Source organism: Camelus ferus, chromosome 27 (assembly GCF_009834535.1).
Source record: "Camelus ferus isolate YT-003-E chromosome 27, BCGSAC_Cfer_1.0, whole genome shotgun sequence".
Lineage (NCBI taxonomy): Eukaryota > Metazoa > Chordata > Mammalia > Artiodactyla > Camelidae > Camelus > Camelus ferus.
In genome coordinates this window covers 14,683,234-14,702,169 of record NC_045722.1, presented here as the reverse complement: position 1 = coordinate 14,702,169, position 18,936 = coordinate 14,683,234, and the positions used below count along the sequence as shown (strand labels likewise).

The following is an 18,936-nucleotide window of genomic DNA, read 5'->3' as shown; positions in this document are numbered from 1 at the left end:
GTTTACTATATTTGAATCGATAGTTATGTGCTTTAGAAGATCAATAAAAAAATTAAGATTTTTATAATCCACTCAAGCCTTCAAGATAAAGCTGTTGCCAGACATAAAAACATTACAGACTCCCTGGTAGCATTTATTACGGATAATCTAAATGTCATATGGGTACATCTCTCTTGGCCATAACATCTGAAAGGCTAAGTTTAAATAATTTTTCCTCCGATTTTATTTCATAGTTGATTTGATTTGGAAAAAGCTTGGCAGTAATTTCATTTAAGGTCATCTAGGGTCGTCAGCTCAGTGCCAGAGGCTTCTCTAGGAGCAGGTCTTGTTTCTGAGGCCAGCAGATCGAGACACTTCGTAGAAGGGTTGAATGGTGCGCCTGCTTCTGCTCCTCCAAACTGTGTTTGTTCCGGAACAGGTGTCATTTTATTTTCCTCTGGATGGACTGTCAGGAAGTCAGATTTTCCTTTAGAGCTCTTCTTACTCGGTGAATGATAGTCCGTTTGAAATAGCAGTTTGCAGGTGCCAAAGGTACCTGCAAGGTATAGGTATAGTTTACAGGAAACCATGAGAAGTTAAAACTGTGAGAGGATGCATGTGTTAGGAGCTTCTACAAATTCTCAAGCAGTACCGCTTTTTTCCTCCAAATCTCTCTGTCCTGTAATGTTTACCCTTTATTCAGCTTAATGACCTGATTTCATCCCTAATTTTTAGGAGACCGTTGCACTCTCAGTAGGAAGGGAAGCAAGCAGTTTTGAATACTCTTAAGGAGCACAGGACAGAAACTTTTTAGTGAGAATCTGCTTTTCTTACACTGTCTTATTAGAAGGACTTTCATGAGCGTAACACAGTTTACACTTACACGTGTGAGCTTTTTCAGTAGACCCAGTAAAGGGGCAGGAGAGACTGATGGTGGGGTAGTGTAAGTGTTCAACGTCAGAACCGAGTGAGTAACTGAACCAGATGACCCTGCGCAGTAGGTGTGCATGAGATTGTTCTAGTAGGTCAGCTAACAAGTGAAGAGCAAACCAGACATTTTAAAAAGTTTTTATGTGTTGAACAAACAGTATCATTAGATGGATTCCTGAAATTTTGATATAAATACTCTTTAAAGATCAGCTGCATTTGTTCTTCTGCATTTTTTCCTAAGCCTTATTTGCATGTACTTCTGATTTCTGCTTAATTCTAACCTTAGATTTTACATTTTATTTATTTTCTTAAACATTATATTATAAATACCTTTTTCTGATTTCACTGCTTTTCATAGTTAACATTTATATGACAGCATAGCATTTTCCATCGGATTGCTCAACCATGATTATTTTAACCATTCTCATATAGTTGGTTATATCTGTTTTCAAAGTTGTAAAAACTGTTTTGAGATGACATATAACACTCTCAAACCACAGTACCATCTGGGAATAATCAAGAATTAGGCATTATTAGTTTGATAGAGTCTTATTTAATATTCAGCATTAAAGGAACAAAGGGATGACTTTTATCAAAAAGTTAAAGAATATTGACCATGCCAGTCTTTTTGAAATATAACCCCATAACTAAAATTGTTAAGCTGGATTGAATGGAGCATAGTTTGGGAATTAAAAGGGTGCTGCGTAACTCCTTGCTGAGAATTTAGGGTGCAGGAGCATCTGTCTGTGCCTTGCGATTGAAAAGAGTTTACAAGGCTGGTCAGGATTTGTTTTTCCTTGTATGTACGAGGCAGCATGAAAGCAGCCTCTGCCCCTCTGAAGACCCTTTAAAAATATTTCTCAGCTGCTCATTTGAATATATCCACTGTGCTTTTTTAAAATAAGGTTTTTGAGGCTCAATTTTAATCTACTTTTGTAAACATAAGTTTATAATATAGAAAATAGTCATATTGTATATTCTTGCCACTTTATTATCCCAGTGGTTTTGTAGCTATAAAAGGAAATTGATTATCAGGAGCAAGAGAGAACTTACTTGTGTTTATTTAGGTTTGTTTATCATGTGACCTAGAATGCTAGTGAGTGTTCTCCAGCAGGATTTTTGCTTGTAATAAAGTGTCGGTGACATCTTTTCCCATGGACAATTATTTAAAAATATCTTCCATTTTCTCCTAGAAAACAAACCTCAAGCAGATGGACAATCTTATGCCCTCAGTGTTGGCAGCACGAGAACCTTCCAGTCTGCCCAGCCTCCATGATGCAGATGGTCGGTTTCCTCCCTGTGCATCAGAGCCCACAGTCAGCCAGCAGTTTGCTTCTCCTCCTGAAGATGCTGAGAGCTCTCAGTGCTGCCATGGGATCACTGTGGGGCAGGCTGAAAGTTCCTATGACATGTCAAGTGTGGTTAAGGAAGAGAATACAGACTGTTCCTGTGGGAAGGAAAATACAGACCTGGAGAAGGACGGAGAGGTGGAGCCAGCACCTACTGTGGACTCTGAGGCTCTGTCTCATCCTGACGGCTGCCCTCAGAGCACACCTGATTGCAGAGGAAAGGGCACAGAAGGCCTTCCGTCCTGTGGAATCACAAATGAAGAAACTGGAACAAAATCTGCTGCTGCAGCCACAGACCAGGAGTCTCTGGGCAGTGGAGGCAGTGTCCTGCAGGGAGGTGTGGTCATGGAGCCCGGCACTGCCCAGCCTCCCGCTGAAGGCGGACTGGTGGTCGGTTCCACAGGTGCCAGTGTCTCGGAGGTTGTAGGGGAAACGGAGGGTGGTCTCATGAACCCAGACACCACCATCCAGAGGAACAGGCTTGAAGTAGGGGAGAGTACCAAGGAGAGATTTGAGGATTCCAGTGTCTGCACAGCTGGAGTCTCTGACATAAAAGTCACAGACGAGCCTGTGGATAAAGCCAGTGTTCCAGACGACGCCTCTGCCACTGGCTCCCTGGATACTGACAAGCCTGCAGAGTCTTTACTTGCAGTCAGTCACGGAGAAGCCCCCACTGAAAAAACTGCAGAAACGGAAACTTGTAGATGTAGTGAAGAGACCGCTGATGCTCCCAGAGCCGAGAACTCTCAGGTAGTTCCAACTGCTGCAGAAGACAGGAATTCAGAAGGGTTAGAACCTGACACTCCCTTAGCGAGTGTGTGTGTGGCGGTGTCACCCTCTGATCTAACCCTTCCCAGGCCACAGACAGATGTTACGCCAAATCAGACATCAGAAACGGCTTCATCTCATGTTCAAAGCCAAAACAGCAAACCACCCATCTGTTCGACAACTGGAGATGATCAACTTTGTGCTGCCTCTGCCTGTCAGCAGAACACGGTGACTTCTAGTGGAGTGTTGGCTGCAAAACCCAGTGATGACATAGTGACCCAGCCTGAAAGTAGCACCACAGGACTATTCACCACACAACACCCGCCCACTGTCATCTGCCCGGAAGGCCCACAGACTGACACAGCCCCCCCTGACCCGACTAGAGAGACCCAGGAACATGTGGCTTTTTGTCCTCTCAAAGTTGCAGATACAGAAAGCCAAGGAAAAGATGTGAAACTAGAATCATCTCTAATAGACATGCTTGAGGGGCTTCCACATCCGCATGCAGTTGTCCCCGGAGCTGAGAGAGAACGGGTATCAGACCAGGCAGTAACATCAGGCAGGACTTTCTCTCTGGCAAGCAGTCCCAGCAGTGAATCAGTAACCAAAGATGACGCACTTTCTCTTGTCCCCTCCCAGAATGAAAAGGGAACAGCAACTCTTGAACCATACACAGACTGTAGAGATGGCCCAGACGGACATTCGAATGATCCAGAGAAGCAGCCACGAGAAGACGGTGCAGCGGACCTGTGCGCACTCTCTTCTGCTCTAGGTCTTCAGCCCGGCATGGGGAACACCAGCCCCGGAGGACTTGGTGGGGAGCATGAGAGTCCCTGCCTCCCAGCTTCCCCTGAAGTCCTGGAAATTGAAGGAGGCACTGACTCTTCCCTGCTACATGTGGGTGAGGCCACTTTGGCTTCTGATTCTGTTTTGATTGAAGAAGAAAACCAGGTGGTTCCAGAAAGCCCTGCAGCTCAGGGCCCAGATGACAAGGATAAAGCAGTGAGCTGTTCCTCCATCAGGGAAGACACTCTTTGTTCAGGAACGTTGCAGGAAGAGCAGAGAACACCACCTCCTGGACAAGAGCCCCCAGGATTTGGTGAAGAACCTAGCTCAGCTGTCTGTGCTGAGGACAGAGTGCTTCGGCACGGTAATTCACTGGGCACACCCTTGGCCTGTCTTAACGCAGAAACTAAACATAACAAGGAAGTGGCCCCACCAGTCTCACTGCTGACTGAAGGTGGGGCTGCACAGAGCCTGGTGCCACCAGGAGCAAGTCCAGCTGCAGACGCAAGCCAGGAAGCCTTGGGTGCAGAGCAGAGCAGCTCACCACCGTTACCAGATGGGTCTGAGGCTCTTAACTGCAGTCAACCTTCTGCTCTGGATGTTGGAGTGGAAAACACTCAGTCCCAGGGCAAGACCCCTGCTTGTGAGGTGAGTGGAAATGTGGTATTGGATGGTGCCGTGGTCCAGGGCACGGTTGGAGCCAGAAGAGAGGATATATCACACAACACCCATGACGTCCCGATTCCACAGGTGTCGCTGGGCCAGGAGAAGAGTATGATCCTGGGAGCTTTACCAGATGAAGCTGTGACTGACCTCCAGGGCGCCGCAACCCCAGAGGTGGCGTCTCTTGGTCAGCAGGAGGGGAAGCTGGCTGGAGTGGACAGCAACTGCAGCGTGGGTGACTCCAAGGGGGCACAGATGAGAGAGGAGGCACACCCTGTCCCGCTGCAGCCCAGTGCAGCAGACCTCCCCACAGAGCCCCAGCTCTCGGGCTGTGGTGACGAGGTCCCAGGCAGGGAGAGAGGCACTGCCCCACTGCCCTGCACTCTCTCTGCCAAAGCTGCGCATCTGCCTGAGAGAGCAGACTCGATCGAGGCAGCTGCGAGTCGCATAGTGGATGCTGTCATAGCACGAGTCAAGGCCTCGGGAGCGCTGATGACGGAGGGGAAAGTCAGTCACATGTCGCTGCCCAGTCCTTCCGAGTCGGGCCCAGTGACTGAACAGCTAGAAGGTGCTGCTGCGAGGAAGGCGAGTGCTTTCCAGCCTGTGGGGACCCCACACATGGGCACTATTCGTGGAGAAGCCTCTGGGAGCCTTGCAGGTTGCTTTGCTGGAAGGGAGGAGCCAGAGAAGAGTATTGTGCCTGTCCAGGGACCTCCACCGGCAACAGGTAAGCAAAGCAGAAATCAAAATCAGTAGTTGGAGAAACAGATCCCCTTCAGAGTCTCTGATATGCTGGTAAAAGTACAGGTGTTGTTGTTTGGTGGCCCTGTGTTCATTGGGTAGGTTGCCAAGTTACTAGTCAACACCATCCGGAAAGGCTCGTCATCTCAGGCTTGGGCAGATTTTGCTTCCTGTGTGCCAGACTCCAGGCTTGATTGCTTAAAGCTTATAAGTGCTCTGTCTGTCACACTGGAGCAGTGGCAACTTTCCTAACCTGGAAAACAGTGCTGAGATCCAGGTGCTCTAAAATGATAATAAAGGAATATAGCAGATGTTTTTATTCACATGGCTTTAGTCCTTTCTCTCAAGAACCATAATAGGGCTGAAAAAGTGTGTTTTATTTACAAGCCTGAAACTTCTTTTCCTCTCCTAGCATCGTAGTCTGTGTCCTGAGCAAACTTAGTCAGAGTGATTTCATGAACAACTGTAAGTGCCGTTCCAAGCCGATGGCCCAGCGTCCCCAATGGTGGTATTAGGTCACTGGTGGAGGTTAGGGGGAAGGGAACTCCCCCCTTTTCCTGCCTGAGCCGCAGACCTCCACAGACCTGCAGTCCACTGCCTGTTGCTCTTGGGCAGCAGTCTGGGAATTCAGGACCCTGCACAGCGCAGGGGATAGGATGCAGGATTTCCGCCCAAGCCTCGTCTGCTGAGCTGCTGTCACCCGGCAGTCGTTGTGTCTGCTTATCTGGGTGAAGCAGCTGCACTAAGCAGATTGCTCACACAGCAGCCGGTTCTGTCTGTGGGTAACCATGTCCAGAGAGAGCAAAGAGAAACCACTGTGGCTCGGTGGAAATGAACGGCCTGAATAAAATTTCTTACTGGGGGGCTTGAGGCTAAAGTTCAAACTGGAGTCGGACTCAAGGTTTTGACTCCGGAAGCCATTCAGGGTTCAGTTTGATTCCCACCTGGAAACCACCACCTGTTACCAGGTATAGACAGAGGACCCGTCTCCATGCTTGTCCCCAGGCTCTTGTAGGTAAGAAGCCTGTTTTGTTTTTATTGTTTGATTGTTTCTGCTGTTCTTCCTAATTTTTGAAAACCCCTTTACTGTATTATGTGTTAAGACTGTAGGGGTGGGGTGTGGAGAAAAAAGAACAAATAGAATAAGAAAAGAAGTTGCTTTGGAAAAAGAGCAATTTAAATAGTGGTCGTTTTCCCTGATAAAGGGTTTTTTAGCCATTTATAATCTATTTTTCCAGTTGAGGGATTTAAGAAACCTGAGGTAGTATTTTTGATGACTTCAGGCTTTTTGTTATATTAGTGTTTTGTATTGTTAATGAGAGAAATTTGTCGACTGCTACTCAGAAGTTTAAAGGAGAAGGTCTCTAATTTTTAAAATAAAGCACAACAACAAGTCTATTTTGGGGGCCCTGGCAGGTTGATGTTTCAGAAGAACGGGCGTGGCTGTAAGCTGACTCCTGGCTGTGTTCTTTCCGTTTGGGTGCTGCATCTTTGGCCACATGAGCTGAAATTATTTCTCTTTCTGGCTCAGTGGTCAGAATTTAACCCAAGCAAGTACGAACTAAGGTTTGTGTCTATAGTACATTATGAGAAAAGGTAGAAACCAGGAAGAGTTTCAGAGTTTGAGCTGTAATAGGACACAAATGAAGTAAAGATGCTGAGACATTATATTTAAGATTTTAAACTTATGAAGGAAAATGAGAAGAAAATGAAGTTTCAGCAGTATCTGTGGTTTGGGGTTGGTCGGTATGTGTGGGCGCATTACTTGTTCTGCTACCAAGAGGAGTCGTGTGTGCTCCTCAGAGAGAAATAGCCAGTGATGAAGAAATTGGTACTTTCTTCAGAAAATAGCCAGGATTGGGGAAAGCCCCTGGTCACACTGCCCCAGGGAAAAAGCACCTGAGTGTGATCTCAGACCAAAGGGTATTTTCTAGGAAGTTGACATTCCATTTGTGAATTTAACCCTACTGTTTCATAAGTGAGGAAACACCAGTTTAACTACTGGTTTGGCCCGAGCCACATGGCATTGGCTTCTGTTTTCATATTCTGTTGTCGGCAAAGCCAAATAGAAATTGAGATGAGGAAAACACAAAACTTCCAGTTAGAATGAGGTACCCTTCACCCGTCAAGAGCGTTGACCCCAGTGCTGTGGGAAGTTGTGCGTGACAGGGCCAGGCCAGTCCCACAGAGGCTGCCGACACCCCGCAGGTCTCAGTAATCTGTTAACTGTTGTGACTGGTCGCTATTTGCCAAGATAGGTATTTTCAGGTGATGGGTATAGGATAGTAAGGATGTGCCAAAAATCACATCCCCAAATAAATAAAACAAAAATCATCAACGACCCTCCCCCCATCCCCCCCAAAAAGCTATCTTACTCACTTAGAAATGTTTTAATCAAGGAATACTTCTAAGGGGGTTGCTTAATCAGATTTTTTTTTAAACTTAAATGACATTTTATGCAGTGTAAGACAGATTTTGGTTCTTTGGGTAAGGAAACATGTTTGCCCGTTTTTTAAATTGCTAGTAAGATGATACAATTAGAAGTGAGGGCACAGAAGGGAGACTTAGAAATGTTCATTTATAGGAATGTAACTTTCCTAAATCTAAAGTAGATCTTTATGCATCTCATAATATGCTACGAGAATACAATCTTAATATAATTTATTCTTTAGTGAAAGAAATCGCTCTGCCCTTTGGTGTAGGGAACATTTTTCTCTGCTGGAGTAGTGGCATGACTAGATTAATAACAAGAACAGAAAATTTTCCAAATGAAATTGAGGTGATAGTTTCATTTGTCTTTGGATTATCAAGGTTAATTTTGACTGTTTAACCATCAGTCCCCCTTAAAGAAGTGTCAAAGCCTAACTTTGCCTCAGACATCATTTTACCACTTCCTTCATGTATTTGCTTGACCATATAGTAGTCAGGTCAAAAATCACTACTGTTTGGTCTGTTGAGCATAATTCTAAAGAAAACATGAAAAAAAACTTTTTCTTATGAGAAGGAATTGCTAGTTTGTGATTATTTCTTCCTAAACAAGACATAAACGTTAAAACAAAGAATAATTGGCTAGAATAGTTCAGTCTTATCATTTGCAGTGATGGGTAGATGATTGTGTGTAGTATGTTTTTAAAGAACATTTGACTCTTCCCAAAGGCTTTATCTCATTCTCAGTGGCTCTTTCCTTTTTGTCCTGTACAAACAGTGTGCAAATGTCTCTTGCCTCTTTGATAATGGTCAGGATGGACAACCAGCTTAAGCTGTTAATCTGTTCCCTTAAAACTTGTGAGTTTACTTTTCCATACGCAAGTCAGCACCACACTCATCGAATTGTCATGAAAAGTCAGTGAAAATGGAAGTTCAGTGGACATTGAACTAAATCTTTTCTTAGATGCAAATCCATACAGAGGCCAGGGAATAGCTCAGCTCAGGGGCAGAAATGAATACTTTCTGTTCAACACAAAAGCAAAAGCAAACACGCGAAACCTGGAGCATGTTGTGTACATAGTAAGGCCCAGGAATCAAATGCACTTTGTAACTGCCTTGTTCTCTTCAGAAATGCCAGGCACGAAAGCTGGAGATGAAGTGGATTCTGTGAGTGACGCCAGGGAGAGCTCAGTCTCTGAAGAGGTGGGTGCAGGGGACGTAACGTCTACACCTGAGGTGACACCAGGCCCGAAGACCCAGGTGGTAAGTGGCATCAAGTTTTCTGTGTGAGCACACTGTGTGTTTAGCCGGCTTTGCTGTGTGTGGTTCATGGCCTTGTTTTTTTAGCTGTGGGGATTTTTTTTATTCACAGTAGAGTTTTCCCCCCTCTTTCTCGTTCCCTCACGTACACATGTGGACGTGTGGTTGCAGTGAAGCTTTTACATAGCAGAGTTTTGGAACAGACCCTCCTGCATGAATCCCTTGGAGACTGTAATGAAAAAGATTTTCCCTCTGAGCACAAGACTTGCCAGTTTGTCATGAGATTTAACATGTCACAAAATGGGAATTACCACAGAAAGGGATCTACTAATCCTCCTTAAACCTGACTCTTCTTTCTTTTATATGGAAACCAATAGCGAAAATGAGATTTTAACTTAAAGCTCAATACTGACTAAAGTATGAAGTGTATCATTTTTAGTGATTGAAAAAAAGGTTCAGTAGGTTTTCCTAACAGCTCTATTGAGACATAATTCACATAACCATAAAATCCACTCGTTCAAATAAAGTGCACAGTTTAGTTTTTTACAATGTATTTATGGAGTGATACACCCATCACCACTGTCTAAAACATCATGCCAAAAAGAAACCCCCATTTTCATTATCAGCCGTCCACCCCCACCTGCCTCAGCTGATAGGCACTGATCTCTTTTCTGTCTCTATGGATTTGCTCATTCTGGAACTTCACGTATGTGGGATTATACAATGAGGCCTTTTGTGACTGGTTTCTTTCACTTAGTGTACTATTTCAAGGTAACAGCCATGTTGTAACATGAATCAGTATTTCATTTCTTTTTATTGCCAAGTAATATTCCATTGTGTGGGTATACCACACTTTGTTGTACTTTGGAATTGTTTCTTTTTAGCTCTTATGAATGATAATTGCTGGGAACAAATTATTTATGTGTAAGTTTGTGTGGACGTTATGTTTTCATATACTTTGAGGTGGGTGTGCTGCATCATATGGTAATTCTGTATTTAATATTCAGTAAGTTTTCAAAAATGGTTTTCTTCAGGGACTTGAAATTATTTTCTTGTTTAAAGCTATTAACTTGTAAAAGAAGGGAACTTAAACCTGTTGAGAGAAACAGTGCTCTAAGCTTTAGATTCCATGCTTGTTTTAAAAAAAACCTTTTAGAAAGAAGCTGAATAATCAAGTTACTGGACTAAATCGTAATGCCCCTCAGAGAATTGGCCTTCCTTGTCTAGACTTGGGAGTGTACTGTTTTTGCTGTTCAGTGGGTTAAGAGGCATTTTTTCTCAAAGTTACCCCAGTAGGTAAACAGAACTATACCGTCCCAAACTGTTTCAAGTGTATGGACTGTGATAAACAAGCTTCCTTTTATTGGAGTGCAGTGGCAGGGAGGTGCTGACTGTTCTAACCCACCCCTTTTACAGATAATATTCATGACTAATGCCTGGGTGGCTGCTTGTACAGCAGGCCTTATTCAGACAAATGTTGCTTTTGCCCCTAGGGAGAGAAAAGGGAACACACCCTGTATGGGTACATGTGTCTTTGTTTCCAGAAACCCCTAAAAAGGGGAAGGAACAAGCTCACATCCTTGAATTCAGATGCCTCTGTTTGTCGGTCCTCCGTCTTAACATCCTGCTAAGTGGTGTCCTTCAGCACAGCCTGATGCTTGGCTGTGGACGCTTTGCTTTCCCATGAGGATAGCTCTGTCCGAATTGTATTTTGACTAATATAAAGAAGAAAACAAATACTTTTAAAAAAAAAAAAAAGTTCCTTCTCTCCTCGTCTCTTTCCTGTTCTTATTTTCGTTCCAGTTTTAGGAGTTTAGAGAAAGAATATTCCTTGGGCTGGTCATCATGCCTCATTTTACAGATACAAGAATTAAACCCTTGGAGAGTCACGTGACTAGCTCAGGGTCTGATCCTTCTAGAGTCGGAACTTGTAGTTTTGATTCTAGCCTAGGGCTTACGGAACAGAGTGCCTTCCTCCCTGACTCTTACCCAGGCTCTCTGACTGTGGGTGTAGTCTAAGGAGCATCGGTACGTGAGAACCACATGATTAGTCTGTTGCTGGGGGGGTATCTGTGCTTTGTATCTGCCTTCATTTAGTATCATTAGAGAAAGCATATGTTAATGGGATTTTTAGTTCTTGAAGATTTTCAGGTCTGAACAGTGGAGGTTTCTGTGTTCACAGCATTCTTAAAGTGATGTAAAATCTGCCAGAGTTGCCTCATTTGCTGTGAATTGGAAGGATGAAGCATGAACATACTTTAATCCTGCCCATGTCCCACTTTCTCTTTTTCCCACTTAACTCTTCGCATACTGTGTTCATTGAGAAGTTCGTGAGCTTTTTTTGGTAAATGACAGAGAGTAAATATTTGGGGGTTTGTGAGATATTCGATCTCTGTCACAACCAATCAGCTTTGCTGTACAGTGTGAAAGCGGGCCATGGGCTGCTTGTAAACAAGAGTATGACTGTTCCAATAAAACTATTCATATAAATTTGAATTTCATATAACAAAATCATTTCATATCATGAAATACTCTTTTGAATTTTTTTCAGTCATTTAAAAATGTAAAATCTACTCTTAGGGTTTTTTCACGGGCTGTACAGAGATGAGCAGTGGTCCCCTGGCCTCAGAAGGTCCTTGTGCATCAACAGATGAAATGAGGGAGAAAGCACAAGTTGTTTTGGCTTGTGGTGAAAGCTCTGGCTATTAAGCTGCATGTTAGAAGGGAGAGAGCCAGTTCTGTGTGTCTCCGGACAGTGTCTCCAGGGCTCAGCTTCCTTACTCTGGTCATCTTTGAGCCTTAACCTTCTGGAGTCTGGGTTTGCAGTCTGAAAAGAGCTTGTGACTGTAGTTGAGGGTGGAATGGGATTTGTTTAGTATTATTTAATCCAGTCTTTCAGACGCATGCCCAGTCTGTATGTTGGCCTTGGGAATAAGCCAGATAGCTTCATTGAATCATTGTTTCACTGAATCATCCCCTTCCAAATGGAAAATGGGAAAATTTATGTATCTTATGCTTTGCTACTGTCTTGAAAACCTGGAACAATGGTGCATTTATGGCAATTTTCTAGTAAATGTAAATGGAGAATCCATTTTAAATCCTTTTAGAAGTCTTCCTGTCTTGTAACCTTCTCTAAGCATATAATTGTCAGTGCATGGTGACCTCTGTCAAGTGTGGCACCACTAAGTATTTAAAGAAAAAGGTACAGTTGGGTTATGGTCTTTAGTCCAGTAATCTGATATGTCATAAAAACCAAGGAGTAGTTCTTCATTCTTTAACCTGTTTAACCCATTGTGCTATAAATGGGCCGTTCCTTTAGAGGTAGGTCAGTAATGCTTAAAATCATGATTCATAAAGGAATTGGCAGTATCGAGAGCAGTGCTCGTATTCTTGGAGAAAACACATGCATGTGTGAAATGCTGCAGGTTTCTCGACACTTGGTACACGATCCTCATAGATACTTCCTAACTGGGTCGAAAACTGTTCACAATTCAAGAGGCCAAGTTTCACACATAATATGATCCATTCTCATTAGTCACTTTGTCAGCATTTTATAGTTGTGGTTTGTTATTAAGTGTTACCAAAGCCTTAATACTAATCACAGTTTAATTTTCAACATTATCCCTTCTTACATACATTGCTAGTTTCAAGGTTTTCAGATTACCTTTTGTTTTCATCTTTTTTTCCCTCAATGAGTTAATATGTAACAAGTACATAGAGTCTGGCACATGATTAAGTATGGCTTAGCATTATTATTATTAATTAGTTTCATAATTTCAGATTCCAATATCCTTTTTACACATTAAATAATCAGTGGCGTCAGGTGGTTCCTAAAACAATCAACCCTCAGTTTCTGCTTCTTGAACATTGCCATGAAGGCCTCAGAAATACCATCAGACAGTCATTCAAGTTGGGAGACAAGGAGCTTGTTTACCTCTGAGACCTTTAGAATTTAAGTATCATCCGAAGTCTCATACCTTTGCTTTCTAGGAGAAACAGATGGTTTCTGGGTGGTTAAGTGACTTGCCTTGTTTCACAACTAGTTAACTCTGTAAGCCAGACTACAACCTCTCTCCTGTGTCAGTAATGTGTCTGCAGCACTGTGGTTTCCAGAAGAGCCATCCGAGGCTCGGTACACCTCTGGGGAGTTCAGTTCACTTGGATGAGTTTTTGCATTTTAAACAAGTACTCCTGCATGATGCGTATACACACTAAGATTCTAAATCCATTGCATTATCCTCCCATGCTTTCAGTGATAGTTGGAAAAATTCCTTTGGCCATTTTAGGACCTAAGCTGATTGACTTTTAAATTGTCTCATGTTCTTACTATAATTTGCTTAGCTGTAGCTAAATACCACCAAGATGGTATTTGTCCAGAGAGGTTACTTTCAGTGCAGAAATTGCAAAGATTTTCCAGACCTGCCTTTTATTTTCTAAAGAATGGTATGACTCGGTACAGAGATGACATTGAACACCGAAGTCCAGACCAGAAAGCCTTCTGGGACCATTGACCTTGAGAGTATGCTTGCTCCGTGGTGGCCAGGAAAGAGTTCCGGCTCCTACTCCACTTCCCTGGTGCTGCCAGCCAGCATACTCCATGTCTTCTGTGAGTCTTTTCTCTTCGATATGTGGCCAAGTTCTTTAGGAAGGAGCTGGCTTCCCTGGGATGTCTGTTTGTTGAGGTATTTCTGTAATAATTCCTTTTTCAAATGCTCATTGCATAAGTCTATTAGCCATAGAGAACAGTTAATTCAGCAAACCAGTATCTCTTGTCAAGACGCTCATGGTGTTCACGCACAACTGTACAATCCCATATGTTGAGTATTAGGTTACTGGGAAAGTCCACTCTTCACGTAGCACACACTCCCCAATCAGGAAAGCATTTTAAATCAGAACCATGCTCCCCCCTTTTTAAAATCACTACACAACCAAACATTAAATTAACTGAATTTCCATTCTTAATTATTTTTACAACAGTATTGATATGTTTCTTCAAGGTTGTGGTAAGGACAGTTTTGGACTATTCCTGGTTAAAATCTTGGGTTCTCTTGTACTTTTGATATTTTCTGTATTTTCTTTCTCTTGTCCCAAGGGGGCGAGCTTGCATTTCCATCCATAGTCCAGAGGTCTCCTTAAAAGATTTTGTTTTTGTGTGGCTGTTCACAGACTTCATGCTCAGCTGCCATAGGAAAATACAGCGGCTCTCAGGCTACTCGGTAACTAACTGGACAAGCCGTAACACTGACATTCAGAGTGCCTTACACATCCTACCCTCTTCTTTTAACAGCTTTCAATTTTTAAAAAAGGTCCTTTAAAAAAATCTATCTGCTGTCATATTTACATACATAGTTTTGTGGTGTACATGCCACCCAGGAAAAGGCAAAATGGACTTTTAATGTCACCAATAAGTCTTTTCTGCATATATTTGGCATTTAAGAGAACCAGCCTCCCCCGCACCACACCCAGTTGTCACTTTTGGGTCCAAAGCTAGAGCTAGCTTCAAGCAGGGGGAAACTTACTTTTCAGCTTTTTTGTACAAAATGTTTGGAAATACTCTGGATGTCTCTTCTGAGATGGAGAGTTAACAGGGAATTCTGCAGTTATTCTTCTAGAGAAGATAGTTGCAAAAAAAAGAAGTGCCTTGAAGAACTCCAGATCGTAAAGCCAGAAGTGGAAAAACTACAACCTTAGTGTAAAAGTACCTGTAGATATGAGTATAATTTAATGACTTGCTATACATTTTTTTCTTTATCCTAATTGAGGTGTAGTTGATGTTCAATGTTACTTAGGTTTCAGGTGTACAACATGGTGGTTCACAATTTTTGAAGGTTATACTGCATTTATAGTTATTATAAAGTGTTGGCTGTATTCCCCGTGTTGTACAGTATATCCTTGTAGACTGTTTTTTCACATAGTAGTTTGTGCCTGTTTATCCCCTACCCCTATCTTCACCACCCCCACTTCCTTCTCCCCACTGGCAACCACTAGTTTGTTCTCTGTATCTGTGAGTCTTTTTCTTTTTTGTTATATTCACTAGTTTGTTTTACTTTTTTAGATTCCACATATAAGTGATATCATACAGTATTTGTCTTTCTTTCATTTCTTTTTTTTTTTTTTAACAGAAGTACTAGGAATTGAACCCAGGACCTCATGCATGCTAAGCACGCTATCACTGAGCTATACCCTTCTCCTCTCTTTGATTTATTTCACTTAGCATAATATCCTCCAAGTACATCCATATTATTGCAAATGGCAAAATTTCATTCTTTTTTTATGGCTGAGTGGTGTTCCACTGTATATGACTATGCATCTTTCAGTGACCTTGAGGAAAATATTTAATTTCTTTGGTCTTTATTTTCTTGTTTGTATAACGGTTAGGTAATCTCTAGTTTCTTCCAGTTCTTAATTTTTGACTAGTGTGTGATTCTAAAATGATTGGAATACATTCATAAGTGTCGGGGTGTATATCTTATTGTGTTAGAGTCAAAGGACAATCACAAGGGACTTTTTAAAGTCCCACTTCCTTTAATGGCCAAATTCTTACTAATCATTTTTTTCTTTGAACATTTTCCAATGTGTTTTGCTCGGCAGCCTTACTTTATATTAATAATCTGCTTCTTTCTTTTATAGAACTGCTTACTAATAGGTCATGTGCATTTTGGAGGGGACATGTGTGCCTTACTGTTTCCCACCTGTTGGGATAGAAGAACCAAATCTGATTCTTACCACTCTTGGTCCATTTCTTATACTCCTCGTTTCACTTCTGTTCATTCGTATCTCACTATATTGACAACCAAGGCTAGTGGCCAAGCACATTGAAAAGGTCATGGAGCTCAGTAAACAAACTAAGGTTTCACTCCCACATCTGCCACTTTGATCTGTTTGTTTAGAGGCTCAGTTTCCTCATCTGTAAATTTGGGATAATGATGTCCACTTCAAGGGTTATTTGCACTAACTAGAGTTACTGTACTGTCTAGCATGTGATAAGCATTTTATAAGCAGTAGGTGTGATTCTAATCTCATTTTAAACTAACTCAGAATTATCAGACCCACTCAATACTCTGTGGATAAATGATTGTAAATAGGTGATAATTAAAATGGTCTTGGAAGAAATTACCCATCATATCAGGCCATAGTGGTACTCATTTAACTTATTATGTCACTTTATGTTGACTGTGAGGATGCACTGATTTATTCAGCAACTGTTCATTGAACTCTCCGGTAGGCCTTAAAAATGCTGAAATGAAAATTGTTCAGTCTCTGCATTCAAAGGTTTGTATTTCAGTGGGAAGAGACAATTATGAAACCAATAAGATACAGTCTGGCACATGTTAAAATATAGGTAAATTTAGTGTTGCTTATGAATAGGTATCTTTCAGTAAGATAAACGGTCAGTTCTTCTAAGTTCCTATATACCCCCTGGGAGGAGGGAATTTTCTAAAAAATGATGTATTATTTTTATGCTGTTTACCTCAAGTGGCCTTCCATGTTTCCTTGTGAAAGTGGATTGTCTGTTGTGAGAGTGAAGATCTGTGCATTCTGTGTCAGAAACACAGGCGTGGGTGTGATAGTTATTCCTGCCAGTAGACTTGAAAGGGCCCCCACCAGGCGATCTCTCAGGAAAGCTAGCGTATTGCTTCTGACCCCGGGTTCTGTGTTCAGCTTACTGACCTAAACATGACTTTGTGGCTGCTTGTTTTTGTCTCTTAAGAGAGGAAGCTTCCGTTGTAGAAAAACTAAAAGAAAAGTGTCGTTTGATCTGTGCAAAGAGGCCTGGGTCCTTCTCGGTGAGCCATGATTAGAGCAGTTGTGGATTTCTCACACTGGGTTTTGATGATGTAGTTTAAGAAGATGCCTTGCTGATTGGCCACCATAAGAGTCAAGGTCCACACTGTATATGGAATCGTTTGCTTTATCCAGAAAGGGTTTCAGAGGTAACTATTTTTGGTATTTTTGGCCTCTTAGCCTGCTTAATTAACTTTGTGATAGAGCCTGTGGCTTTGATTTCATTTATTTATTGATTTAGTAAACATTAAATGACTGCCTTTCCCTCTCAAGGTATTGCATCAAATATCTGGGAGATTTTTTTTAAAGTTAAATATTGTCTCTGCCCTCAGCGTAGTTAGAGGCTAGTGAAATGAAGAAAGCATATGCAGGTGTAATCGCAGTCTGCCGATGCTGCACGTGAGATGTGTCATGAGGTGCTATTTACATGCCGTAGGAGCCCACAGAGAAATGAATTCTTCCTGAGAAGTGCTTGTCTGCAGTGTGGTTGTGTCTCCTTGGTGATAACTTTGTTGTAATACACGTGGTATAAATACTCTTTAGAAAGTAGGGCTGGATTCAGAGAACCTTTGATGTGCTTTCCAGCTTTACAGTCCTTTATTGCTTTCGCAATGTACTTGGCCCTTCAAAGATCTAAGAATTGCCAGAAACGCCCCAATTTGCAAGGAAACTGATCTAGTGACAATCTAGGTTTAAAAAATCCCACTAGGAAACTGAGAAAAGTAACATTTACCAAGAGAACTATGAAGAATAGAAGTATTCGGTAGTATGGGAACCATGCAGGAATTAGAGTAGTTCCGGTGTTCATGTATTTCCATTCTGCTCCCTCCTTGCCTCCTTCGTGTGGTGATATAGACACTTTGCTTCCATTCTGAGGGCCCCCCAAAGCCCCATCACTGCTTGTGGGTCCAAGAAGCTGTTGTCACACGGTCTTAAGTCAGTGTCGCATAGGTCATCTTCCAAGGGATGCTAGTTGATGGTGAAAATACCTTCCATAAAATTCAGAGCAGAAAATACTCTTTAGGAGCAATTTAAAATATCTTGAATGTCAGTCTCACTCAGAAGTCAGAGTAAGGCAGTCATTTATTATGTTAATCTTCCTTATCTGGGCAGCATTTGTTGGCATTCCGTCCTGAGTCATCAGGACTGACATATGTTTAAGAGTTTTGAAAGCCTCGTCATTTTGGGGTTGGAGTTTGGGGTCGAGCTGAAGTATCAGAATGGAATTGATTTTTCATGTTTGGCTCCTGAATTTCTTTTGAAGATAGTTGCAGAAGATGATTTCTGAAACTGTTTGAACTTATCATGGTAGGAATAATTGGAATAAGTGTACAGCTCCCCAAAGTGGGCACTGTGGAAAATACTTATTTGAATGTATAAATTTGACTTGGAACTTTCATTTGTGTGAGATACACAACAGTCCCCCCTTATCCGTGGAGCATACGTTCATCCCCCCGCGGATGCCTGAAACCCTGGATTGTGCCAAACCCTATGTACACCATGTTTTTTCCTATACTTAATGTACCTGTGATAGTTTAATTTATGAATTAGACACAGTAAGAGACTAACAATAATAATAAAATAGAACAATCATAACAATATATACTGTAATAAAACAAGTGAATGTAATCTCTCTCAGAATATCTATTGTACAAATTTAACGCCTTTTTCATCTTAACTAGGCACTTATCACACACTGTGGCCATAACTTGTGCAGTTTGAGATGCAACAGCAAAACTAACACTATTTTCTGTGTCCTTTTCACAATTTCACAGATAGGAGATTCGTTCTTACCATAGATCTTAGCAACCTCAGCATACTTTTTTTTTCTTTTTTTATCAAGCCTAGACTTTTCACATTAGAAAGCACTTTATGGCTTTGTCAGGTCCAAATTGCCAGCCTCACTACCCTTGTACCTTGAGACCAGTATTAAATAAAATCAGGGTTAGATGAACACTGCCCTGTGATTCCAAGATAGTCAATCTGATAACCAAAACAGCTACCAAGTGACTAGCGGGCAGGATACCCTGGACAAAGGGAACAGTTCACAACCCAGGTGAGACAGAGCAAGATGGTGCAAGATTTCTTCAGGCTACTCAGAACAGCGCACAATGTAAAATGTATGAATTGTTTATTTTCCATATAATATTTTCCGACTATAGTTGAGCACAGGGAAGTGAAACCATGGAAAGTAAAACCTCAAATACGTGTGTGTTTCTTTTACGGCATAGAACTTGAGATACTTTGC

The 18,936-nt window shown here is 42.0% G+C and overlaps 1 protein-coding gene and 1 long non-coding RNA gene across 15 annotated transcripts in view; one reads left to right on the top strand and one right to left on the bottom strand.

The window, feature by feature from the left end:
* The window catches only part of AKAP13 (A-kinase anchoring protein 13), a 293,283-nt gene that overhangs the window by 150,108 nt on the left and 124,239 nt on the right, over nucleotides 1–18,936 (top strand). For 13 of the 14 annotated variants that reach the window (XM_032469415.1, XM_032469409.1, XM_032469414.1 and 10 more), the window contains exons 7-8: nucleotides 2,103–5,202; nucleotides 8,773–8,906. In XM_032469415.1, the coding sequence (XP_032325306.1) occupies nucleotides 2,103–5,202; nucleotides 8,773–8,906 (3,234 nt within the window). The remainder of the gene's footprint in view (nucleotides 1–2,102; nucleotides 5,203–8,772; nucleotides 8,907–18,936) is intronic. The other variant, XM_032469408.1, reaches the window with a different exon arrangement.
* On the bottom strand, nucleotides 206–2,129 carry LOC116660290. Its single transcript, XR_004315743.1, has 2 exons — nucleotides 1,963–2,129; nucleotides 206–535 (listed from the first exon to the last, which is right to left on the bottom strand). It is a non-coding gene; the product is annotated as an uncharacterized LOC116660290 (long non-coding RNA).